The sequence below is a fragment of the Penaeus japonicus genome, unplaced genomic scaffold (genome assembly GCF_977035675.1).
Source record: "Penaeus japonicus unplaced genomic scaffold, GWHDUDI00000001_assembly GWHDUDI00000018, whole genome shotgun sequence".
NCBI classification, from domain to species: Eukaryota; Metazoa; Arthropoda; class Malacostraca; order Decapoda; family Penaeidae; genus Penaeus; species Penaeus japonicus.
In genome coordinates, this window is record NW_028234420.1 from 40,223,040 (window position 1) to 40,235,539 (window position 12,500).

The 12,500-nt window shown below is 48.3% G+C and overlaps 1 protein-coding gene across 18 annotated transcripts in view; it reads right to left on the bottom strand.

The window, feature by feature from the left end:
- Window positions 1–12,500, bottom strand: part of Chi (LIM domain-binding protein 2 Chi) — a 289,290-nt gene that overhangs the window by 61,085 nt on the left and 215,705 nt on the right. For 2 of the 18 annotated variants that reach the window (XM_086546974.1, XM_086546973.1), the window contains exon 1: window positions 526–1,901. The exons of 12 other annotated variants lie outside the window; for them this stretch is intronic. In XM_086546974.1, the coding sequence (XP_086403100.1) occupies window positions 526–1,040 (515 nt within the window). In that variant the 5' untranslated portion in view covers window positions 1,041–1,901. Of the gene's footprint in view, window positions 1–525; window positions 1,902–12,500 lie in introns of those variants that run through there. 4 more of the 18 variants (XM_086546955.1, XM_043014842.2, XM_086546957.1 and 1 more) reach the window with 4 other exon arrangements.

Genomic DNA, 12,500 nt, shown 5'->3' on the forward strand with positions numbered 1-12,500 from the left:
GCCCATCTCCCCCGAAGCCGCGGCAACATGGTGTGTCACCACTGGGAGAGAAAAACAGATGGGCGAGTCCTACGGCAAGGGGGGGATTCTCTTCTTCGTCCATGTCGCGTGGTATCAACACCGCTTTGTTCACCAGATCCGCGTGGAGTCGCAGTACATGCCCCGAGGCAGCAATGAAACGCAGTGCAAGCGCGCGCAAAACACACAGCACTAAGCCAATTCGGTGCAACAACACCCACATTAACATCCTGCATGAAAGAGATACATCTTGTTATGAAAGAACACACTAGTGACTCTCGATCGCCTCCCATGTTTATTTACGTAATACGTAGCAACGGTTATGAGAACAAGTCTCGAGCACACGTCCTTATCTGGCCGGCTTCACCTCCGTCCCGACAGGAGTCTTCTCCAAGGGCTCCAGCAGGACGAAGGAGGAGGAGGAAGCCGGTCCAGTCCTGGTAAGAAAGCCCCCTCCGCCTTCGCTCCACAGGAAAGGCTTTCCTCATACTACTGCCACTGACTCACCTGAAAAACGCCGGATTCATGGGTCCTGGAGGCCCTCCTGGCCCGTGCATGGGCATCCCTGGACCCGGTCCGCCAGGGCCACCGGGGCCAGGCCCGACGGGCATCATGCCTGGCCCAGGACCGGAACCTGGAGGTCCCTGAGGGCCATTCGGCATGCCATGACCTGGCATGCCCGGACCACCTGGTCCAGGTCCCCCGCCTCCAGGTCCTGGTCCAGGTCCTCCTGGCCCGACGGGACCTGGCCCTGGCCCGGTCGACCCTCCCGGGCCATGGAAGAACCCACCAGGTCCTCCCGGTGGCCCGTGGCCCGGGTGCGAGCCGAGTCCTACAGGTCCACCCTGGGGGCCATGGGGCATGCCCCCTGGCCCCACAGGGGCGGTGTCCCCGCCGAGGGGGCCCTGAGGACCTACGGCGCCGGGCATCATGTGCGGGGGTGGGGGCAGGCCGTCATGGTCCCCTGGGGCCCCCAACCCCGTGGTGACGGGCTGCTTGCGACGACCCGTCTTGATGGGCATATAGCGATGTGTTCAGCCTTCTGTGGCCACCATAAAGTGCGGCCCGGGCCACTCAGCACTGTCACCACTACACCATGTGGCCGCCGCCACTCACACACCGACACTGGCACCTGTCACAGGGGGCGGTGCCCCTCCTACCTCCAACACCTTCTCCAGCTCATCCACCACGGGCACTCTGGTAGGGCGGGAGGGCGGGGGTGGCGGGGTGCGCGCGTGCCATCAACGCTCCGCACGTGAAGGCACAGCAGCAGCTCGGGCGGACGCAGCAACACTGCTCGTACAGAACACACACACAGGGGCGGGCTGGGCTGGAGCAGCAGAGGCGGTGGCAGTGAGTGGCGGGTCCCGGGCTGACTGTAGCTGGCTGCTGCTAGAGGTGCCTCTCTCCCGCGCCTCTCTCCCGCGCACACCTACCTCGCCTCTCTCTGCCTTCCTCTCTCCCTCTCGCTCTCGCTCTCTCTCTCTCTCTCTCCGTCTCTCCCTCTCTCACTCACTCTCACCGTGCTGCCGCGCGCCTCCTAGCCTCTCCCGGGGTGCCGTGTAATCCTCACACACGTCAATCAATGAATCTTGAGCGCAGAGGACGACATGCACACAGTTCACAGACGGGGTAAAGCGGCGCACGACCCACGCGGCGGACCATCGCACACAACAGCGCACACACACGCCGCCCAGCCCCCGCTGCTGCGTGTTTCGGGGGTGAGGGGGGGTAGAAACGTTGCTGCGTGCCGTGCGTCGCCACCCTTGCCCGCACTACGCCCCACGCCCTCACACTACGCCCACGCCCACACATGCACTCGCCCTAGGCTCTAGCGAACCTGCTCGGCCAAATTCAGCACGGAATTCGCCCCTGAACGCCGCCGATACACGCTCAGCAAAAAGCACTAACAGGTAACTCAGCGACGGAGGGAGTGTGAGTAGGGTGTCCCGGAGGAGAGGGAGGGGGGGTGGGGACGGGGACGGGGGAGAAGGTCGGGGGAGGGAGAGGGAGAGGGGGAGGGGCACAGCCGTGGGTCTGGGTAACCTACTCCACCTCTCCCTACCCCCCCCCCCCTCCGCGGATACCCCTCTCCCCCTCACTCGCCCTCTGCCCTGCCCAGCACAGCACAGGTAACACCACCACTCCGCCACACCGCCACACCGCCGCGCATACCATCACAACATCCACCTCCCTCCCCATCCTCTCCCCCTTTCTCCAACTGCCGTATCTCGAGCGTCCGTCCGTCCGTCCGTCCGTCGTGCGCCCTCGCTGCGGACGGACACCGCCTCCGCGTCCCGCCACAGCCACAGCCCCGCGAGCAGCAGAAGCAGCAGGCGCTTGAGCGGGCGGGCGGGCGGGCGGCCACTCAAAGAGGTGGGCCTCGAGAGAGAGAGAGAAGGACGAGTATTCCAGGGGGACCCAGGGGCCTCCAGGAGAGCGACGGGAGGGAGGAGGGGGATGGAGGGGTAGGGGCTCTAGCGGGAGGCCCAGTCCCCGTCTCCTCCTCTCACAGGGAGACGGATCCCGCGAACGGACGGCCCACAGCGGACCCGCCTCTGTCGTGGGAAAGAGCCAGCCCCTCGTCCTGCGTCCAGCCCACACTGCTTTGTGCAAATATTTCGACAACGGACGCCGCCGTACTCATCCCAACAACGCCCGATAAAAAAGAAAAGAAAAGAAAGGAATAAGAAGAGCAAGAAGAACCGAAAGAGAACCAACTCCCGCGGAAACACTCGTACCAACAACTCGAAAACGCCATCGAGAACCACGATTCCCCGGCCGAAACGCAACCATCTTTCTGCAAAGGGAGCATTCATTCTTCGCCCATCCGCCGCTGCCGCCGCTGCCGCTGCCGCTGCCGCCGCCGCCGCCGCAATCACTTTCAGCTCCTCCCTACAGCGTTTGAACCGAAGCTGGCCCGTACACCACACTCGCTCGCTCGCTCAACCCCCTCCCCACCCCATCTAACCCCAAGGTCACTGTAACTGTCACCATCACCACAGCTACACCCTTTTCCCTTTCGCGGACTCGACACCATGACCATCGCATCATACATACACGCCATCTAACAAACAAACAACCACAACCACACCGCCTCCACGACCACAACCACCATCCACAATGACTACCAATGTCCTATTCCCCCCTCCCCCACCTCCACCTGGGCGCCCGGGGCCAGCTGGGCATTACGGGGCAGCGCGGGTGGGGGCGGCCGAAGCGGGGCGGGCGGGCTGGCCGGCTGCGGGGGAGAGAGGCAGCATCGCAGAACCAAGGCGATGGGAGATGTTTACATACATACGCGATTACACATTCAAGATGTATATATATGTGTGTGTGTATGTGTGTGTGTGTGTGTGTGTGTGTATGATACAAATGTGTGTTTAAATGGTGAATGACACACACACACAACAACACCAAAAACACACAACACACACACAACAACACAATATATATGTGTGTGTTTATGTATATATATTTATATATGTTATACAAATCTATAAATATTTAAAATGAATATACATATATATATATATATATATATATACATATATATATCATACATAATATATATATATATATACTATATATAAATAAATAAAAAAATATATATATATTATATATATAATATGTATATACTATATATATATATATATTATATTATATATATATATATATATATATATATATATATATATATATATATACATATATATATCATACATAATATATATATATATATACTATATATAAATAAATAAAAAAATATATATATATTATATATATAATATGTATATACTATATATATATATATATTATATATATAATATATATATATATATATATAATATTATATATATATATAAATATATAATATAAATATATATAATATATATCATATAAACTATATATATAATATAATATAAATATATATATATATATATAATATATATATATATATAAATATATATATCATATATATATATATATATATATATATATATATATATATATATATATAAAATATATACATATATATAAATTATATATATATATATATATAATATATATATAAATATATATATATATATAAATATAAATATATAAATATATATAAATATATACATATATATAATATATATATATATATATAAATATTATAAATATATATATATATAATATATATATATATAAATATATAATATATATAAATATATATAAATATATATATATATATAAATATATTATACATAATATATATACTAATATATAAATATAAATATAAATATAAATATATATATTATATATATACATATATATATATAAACAAAAGTGCTCTCCTTTGCTGGTCTCTTTCCCACCAACCACGAACTACCTTTCTCTACCACACGCGACCTTGCCTCGTTCCGTTGCATACTTCCCAGGAAATCATTACTGTCTTCCACATCAAAGCCGATTTACCTGCCTATCTTACTTACCTGTCTGGCTTCATACGATCAGTTCAGCTCTTTAATCCGGGACAGAACCACTTTCATGTCGATTAACGCACGCAAGCAAACACGCACGCAAGTACGCGCGCGAGCGCTCACACACACACACACACTTTCTCTCTCTCTCTCTCTCTCTCTCTCTCTCTCTCTCTCTCTCTCTCTCTCTCTCTCTCTCTCTCTCTCTCTCTCTCCCTTACACAAAGACACACATAAACACACACACTCTCTCTCTCTCATACACACAGACATACACAAAACAAACACATTATATCATTTTTTACTTACAATAAGCATTTACTATGAACACTAGTAACACCACATAAAATGGGCGATACAAATGAAGGGGAAGTGGGGAAGGAGAGAGAGAAAGGAGAGAGAAAGATAGGATGAAGATGAGAGGAGAGCAGGGACGGTGAGAGGGCGAGGAGCTGGGGAGAAAGAGAGGGAGAAGATGAGGGGAAGGGGAGAGAGGGAGGGAGAAGATGAGGGGAAGGGGAGAGAGAGAGGGAGAAGATGAGGGGAGGGGAGTGGAGGGAGGGTGATGGGAGAGGAAGGAGGGAGGGGAGGAGGGGAGGAGGGTAGGGAGAGTGATGGGAGAGGAAGGAGGGTGATGGCAGAGGAAGGAAGGAAGGAAGGAAGGAAGGAAGGAAGAAGGGTGAGGGGAAAGGAGGAAGGGAAAGAAAGAGAGAGGGGGAGAGGGAGGGAGGGAGATAGATAGATAGAGAGAGAATAAAAAAACAAACAAACGAAGAGAAGCTCTGACGATTGCAACGAAGAGGAAGGAAAGGGAAGGAGAGGGGGAAGATGAGGGAGGGGAGGGGGAGGGGGGGGGGTTGCAGAGCAGACAAAGCAAGCTGTGGCGCAATATGAACGGAGATGGCGAGAACAAAGACCAAGAAACCGAAAAGTGTTCACACCAATATGAACAAAATGAAGTCAAAGACACTGACGCGATGAACAAGCGGAAAGACAAGAAGAGAGAGAAAGGGAGAGAGAGAGAGGGAGGGGAGGGGAGGGGAGGAGATGGGGGAGAGACGAGAGGCGAGGGGAAAGACAGAACGAAACGCGAAAGATAAGGGGAGAGGGGAGAGGGGAGAGGGGGGCGGGGTGACGCGTTACGAACAAAGGGAAATACCACATGGACAAGAGAGGGGAAAGAGAGTTAAGGGAGTAAGGGAGTAAGGGAGGAAGGGAGCAATTGAAAAAAAAGAGTGGAAAAAGAGGCGATGAACAAGGGGCGAAGAAGAGAGAGGGGAAAAGAAGGGAGAGTAGAGTGAGTACCTTTCTTGTGAGTGGCCATCACTGCCTTGATAGAACGATGAAAACATTCCTTCACTTCAGCGTTGTCACGGAGCTGAGAGGCGGTGATGATGGAGAGGGAGAGGGAGAGGGAGAGAGAGAGAGAGAGAGAGAGAGAGAGAGAGAGAGAGAGAGAGAGAGAGAGAGAGAGAGAGAGAGAGAGAGAGAGAGAGAGAGAGAGAGAGAAAGAGAGAGAGAGAGGAGAGAGAGAGAGAGAGAAAGAGAGAGAGAGAGAGAGAGAGAGAGAGAGAGAGAGAGAGAGAGAGAGAGAGAGAGAGAGAGAGAGAGAGAGCGAGAGGAAGATAAAAAGAAAGAGAGAGTGAGCGAGAGGAAGATAAAAAGAAAGAGAGAGTGAGCGAGAGGAAGATAAAAGAGAGACAGAGAGAGCGAGAGGACGAGAAAAGGAGAGAGAGAGAGAGCGAGAGGAAGATAAAAAGAGAAAGAGAGAAAGAGAGAGAGAACGAGATGAAGACAAAAAGAGAGAGAGAGAAAGAGCGAGAGGAAGAAAAAGAGAGAGAGAGAACGAGAGGAAGATAAAAAGAGAGAGAGAGAAAGAGCGAGAGGAAGAAAAAGAGAGAGAGAGAAAGAGCGAGAGGAAAAAAAAAGAGACAGAGAGCGATAGGAAGATAAAAAGAGAGAGAGAAAGAGCGAGATGAAGATAAAAAGAGAAAGAGAGAGAGATAGCGATCGAAAGAGAAAGAAAGGCAAAGCAGGCAAAAGGAGAAAGCAGAGCAGGAGCAGCATAGAAGGGGTGATGGTGGGGGGGGGGGGGGGGGCACAGAAGCCTCATGAACACGCGTTAGGTGACGACATGACGTGACGATGACAGGCGAACGAGGGAACGCGCTTGACAACGGCAGCTGCAGAAACGCAAAACTTCCTCGTGATCAACGCCCTAAGTATCGTTTTATTATTATTATTATCACCAGTATTGCCTTCATCGACGTAAGGACATAGGACATAGGTCTCTTATTACTATCCGCCGTCCGCATCATTACTATTACTGTTCCTATTATTATCAGTACCATTATTATTCCTATTCCTATTATCATCATTATCATTATCACACTTTTATTCCTATTCTTATTATCATTACTATTTCTATCATCATTATCACATTGTTATTACTATTCCTATAATCACTATCATCATTATTATTACCATTCCTGTTATCATTATTATTCCTATTCCTATCATCACTATCATTATTATTCCTATTCCTATCATCACATTATTGTTCCTATTCCTACTATCATTATCACACTACTATTCCCATTCTTATTATCACCATCATCATTATTATTACTCCTGTTATCATTATCATAATTCCTATTCTAATTATCATCAGCAATCATTATTACTATTCCTATTATCATCATCATAATTTCTATTCCTATTATCATGATCACTATCATTACTACTCCTATTATCATCATCATCATAATTCCTATTCCTATTATCATGATCACTACTATTACTATTCCTATTATCATCATAATTCCTATTATCATGATCACTATCATTACTATCCTATTATTATCATCAGCATAATGCCAATTCCTATTATCATCATCACTGTCATTACTATTATCATCATCATAATTCCTCTTCATATCATCATGATCACTATCATTACTATTCCTATTATCATCATCATTCCTATTCCTATGATCATGATCACTATCATTCCTATTCCTATCATCATTGTCCTTATTACTATTCCTATCATCATTACCGTCATTACTATTCCTATCATCATTACCATTCCTATTATCATTATCAGAAACTATTCAACAATCCAAGTGGAAACTAATCATGATTTGCCATGACACCCCTTAACCCCCCCCACCCACCCACCCACCCCCACCCTAACCCGAGAGAAAACCCAAATAACCAAAGACACACATTCATGACACTTTTATACAACCAAAAGGAGAGCCAACAGCCATGCTCAGCTTTAAACCAAGCCCCTCAGACAGACAGCCACAGACAGCCACAGACAGCCAGACAGTAACAAGCCTCAAGCCAGCGACCGCACTGAAAAAAAACAACAGGCCAGGCCACCATCGCGAACGCCAAGGAAAATGACACGTGCATTGAAGGAGGGAAAGGAGGGAGGGGAGGGAAAGGAGGGAGGGGAGGAGAGGAGGGGAGGGAGGGAAGGAGGAAGGGGAGGAAGGGGAGGGGAGAGGAGGAAGGGGAGGGAGGGGAGGGAAGGAAGGGAGGGGAGAGGAGGAAGGGGAGGGAAGGAGGGAGGGAGGAAGGGGAGGGAAGGAGAGAGGGGAAGGAGGAAGGGGAGGAAGGGGAGGAAGGGGAGGGAAGGAGAGAGGGGGAGGAGGGGAGGGAAGGAGGGAGGGGAAGGTAGGGGACGGAAGGAGGGAATGAAGGGAGAGAGATGGCGGAGGTGTCGGTGGCACTTCATGCTGATGCTTGGGGTCTTTTTCGGGGTCTTTTCGGGGTCCTTCACAGGGGTGAGTTTGGGGTCCTTTTAGGCGAGTCTTTGATGATCCTTTACGGCTTTCCAGAGCCTCGTGGTTGCCTCACCTGGTTCCGCGTTGTTCTTCCTTATCGCCAAAACAGGTCAAGGCCTTTTCTTTTATATACTATCTATATACACATTTACGTTTTTTTTTCTCTCTCTCTTACACACACACACACACACACACACACACACACACACACACACACACACATCCACTCACACGTATGCACACCTACAGACAGACAATACAGACACACATCCACTCACACAAATATACGCAAAAAATACGCCGGCTATATATAAAAAAAGGGCGAATATAAACATGTCATATTTCACTCAATACAAACGTCCACATCGACACAAAAACTCAAATCCACCCACCTTTTGCGAATTTGCAGAACATTCACAAAAGGACCGATGGCTAACACCCACAGAATTCTAACAAAAGGTGGACGGGGAAAGGGGGACGGGGAAAGGGGGACGGGGACGGGGACGGGAACAGCACACAGCAGCTTGCATACAGCAACACAACAGCACAGGCCACCCCTCCCCCCTTCCCTCCCCTCCCCTCCCCTTCCTCCACCCCACCACCTCTTCCCTCCCTCCCTCCCTCCCCCTAGACTCGCGTCACCCGTAAGCACTAGTCCTCCCGGGCACCCAGCCGACAGTGACTCACCCGTCCGCCCGCACGCCCGCCCGCCCGCTACACTGCCGTCCTCCACACGCCCGGGGGCCTGTCTCTGTCTAGCTGTCTATTGACTGGTAGTTTTCGAAGCTCTTACATCCCTGTCTAATCTGTATCTAGTGTGTGTGTGCGTGTGTGTGTGCGTGTGCGTGTGCGTGTGCGTGTGCGTGTGCGTGTGCGTGTGCGTGTGCGCGTGCGTGTACGTGTCCGTACATGTTTCCATCTATGAACACGTATGCTTGTACGTACACACACAAAAAAAACAAAACAAGCACAGGCGCAGATGAAGAAGACACGCTGACTTATGGAAGTCTGCCAACACTCACTGCTCTTCAGACAGACAGACAGACAGACAGACAGACCGAACGCAGACAAGACACGCACCGTCAACCCCGCATCCCACAGACGGATCACACACAAGCAATGACGACAAGAGAAAACCGCTCTTAATACGCGACGCTGCGTGAATAAACAGCCGCAAGCCATGCAACATCTCCGAAACAGTGATACACTCGCAGATCGTATTTTCGGCCTCGCTCGCTTCGCCATGTGGGATCAGTTAACAACGCCCCTCCGACGATGTCATAAGTCTGGCGGACGGAGCTCGAGGTTTACGGGAGCGATTACAACACATGGCTGGTAATGTAATGTCAGGAGCACGTTTGATACGAGCCGATTGGATAGTAATATATCCACGTTTGATACGAGCAGATTGGATAGCAATATATCCACGTTTAATACGAGCCGATTGGATAGTAATATATCCACGTTTAATACGATTACTATCCACGTTTAATACGAGCCGACTGGATAGTATTATATCCACGTTTGATACGAGCCGATTGGATAGTAATATATCCACGTTTGATACGAGCCGACTGGATAGTATTATATCCACGTTTGATACGATTACTATCCACGTTTATTACGAGCAGACTGGATAGTAATATATCCACATTTGATACGAGACGATTGGATAGTAACATATCGACGTACTTTATAGTATTTGGATAGTATTTCATACCTCCGTGGCGCTAAGTTATAGTACATTTAGATGGCGCGCAGTAGTACTATGACCTATAGCCCTCTTCCTATGAGACCGTTGCGTCACCCTACAGATTATCTCTTATCTTGAATCTAATCCTACTGTGACGTTACGATACCTACAGGAACTTAAGATTCACGAAATATCTTGTATATGGGTCTATATAATTGTGGAATAGTGATACAACGCACTGATATGTCTCTCTGTCTCTGTCTATGTCTCTAATCCTCTCTGTCTGTCTGTCTGTTTCTCTCAGACACACACAGACACTCCCTCCTTCCCTCCGAATAACACATAACAAGAGACCAAGAGCACCTATTCGCCCTCGTTCTACGCACAGGATTAATCCTAGCCTCCACCCTACCCCTGCCCCTCAGCCCCTACCCCTATGCCCCCGCTCCTGCCCCTGTCCCTGCCCCTCTGCCCCCCCGCTCCTGAGAAGCCGAACGTGATAACCCTATTCTACAAGTAACAGTTAAGACCCATCCAACCTGCAGTATCAATGAATCTGTAAAAAACAACAAGCTCGAGCCTCATCCCTCCGATCGCGTGTTCGTCCGCCTCAGCAACACAATCGTGGCTTAGGCGCAGATTTGTGTGTCCCTGCGTCGTGTCGGGACCAGGAGACCGCAGGCAGATTATTATCGGTCTTGTGTAGTTAAAACAATCAAAACAAGTGAAAGGAAAGAAAGAAAGAAAGACAGAAGAAGAAAGAGAGAACGAGAGACGCAGCACATAGGAAGAAGATACCCAGGCGGATATCAGAAATCGAAGCTCTGTGACGGAGTCGGCGAAACGCCTTGAAGTACGAGCAAGTTCTTGTAATAAGTTTGATTAAGCCTGGCGACTCGGTGGGGGGGAGGAGGGGGGCGGGGACGGGGGAGCTAAGAGATAAAAGTCTATTTCGACGTGTAGTCCAGATTTTGGGCGTAGGAGAAATGAAGCGTGTTTTTGCGCATTATCTGAACGTCACATCAACGTATACAGTCAGTGTAAAAAGTCCCCCCTCGAGAAAGTTACGAATCATATTACGTAAAGAATCATAGAACATATCACGTGCTCCGATCACGCGTGCCAACTTTGTACGTTAACTATACTTCCGACCTAAAATTAAATTCTGATACTGGCAGTAATGAACAGCCTTACTATATATTGATATTTTGAAACCGGTGATGCTCTTGGTAGTACCCGATGACCATGAATAGCAAAACCTGGCGCTGATTTGCTTTTCCTTCTCTTTTTTCTTGTGTGTGTGAGGGGGTGCGGGGGTGAGGGGGCGTATGCATGGCCTATATTAGCCACCTTTCAACCAAGGCGATAAACTATATAGAGGAGAGTAGAGTAGATGAGAGGAGAGGAGAGGAGAGGAGAGGAGAGAGAGAGAGAGAGAGAGAGAGAAGGAGAGCGAGAGCGAAGGAGAGAAAGAAAGAAAGAAAGAAAGAAAGAGAGAGAGAGAGATAGGATAGATTTTAAAAAATCATGACGAAACGAAAGGCATGGAGACCCCCGTCCGTTATCCTTTCCAAATCGCCACGAAAAAAAAGAAAAAAAGAAAAGAAAAAAAGTGACCCATTCCTCTCCTCCCACAATCTCCTGTCAACCCTTCAATTCACGCCTTTCAACTCATCATTCATTCACTCCTGCCTCCCACTAATCTCTGGCGACGACCAAGTACCCGCGTTGCATGCAATCGTCCTGCGTTCGGGAGATCAAGCTTTGGCGGTTATAATTAGCCTGCAATGAGTGCCTCACATTCCTCAGCCGGAGTTGCAAACATCAACCTACCTGCCTGCTTGCGTGCCTGCCTATCTGTCTGCCTACCTGTTTACCTGCCTGCTTGCGTGCCTGCGCTCTTCCCCGCGACTGGATTTCGTAACTTGGGATAAATGAGGGGAGAGGGGAGGGGAGAGGGGAGGGGAGAGGGAAGGGAGGGGAGAGGGGAGGGAGGGGGATGTGAGGAGTGATATATGAGATGAGAGAAGCGATGAAATGAGAATGAGAGTGAGAGAGGGAGAGAGATAAATAGTCGAAAGAATGAGTGAACATCAGGCAAACAGACAGACGGAGAGAAAAGATAGTGAAAGAGAAAGGAGAGTAGAGGAGAAGAAAGGGGGGGAGAGAGGGAGGGAGGGAGGGAGGGAGGGAGGGAGGGAGAGAGAGAGAGAAAGAGAGGAAGTAAGAGAGAAAGAGAGAGAGAGAGCAGAGCGAGAGAGTGGGAAATGCATTTTGCTCTAGACCTGTATTTGGCTTCTCTTTAAGAAGAAACGTCGTGTCAAAATAAAGAGATGATGTTTACCCTCACCAGAAGACGCTTCCGTCTACACATGCATTTATAATCATGGGGGAAAGCTTTCAGTATGAACTAAAACTAACATCACTTAAATATTAATAGTACAAATAAAATTCATACATTCACTTGTTTACCCAATAACCCCCCCAAAAAAAAAGAAAAAAGAAAAAAAGAAAAAAAGAAAAAAAAAG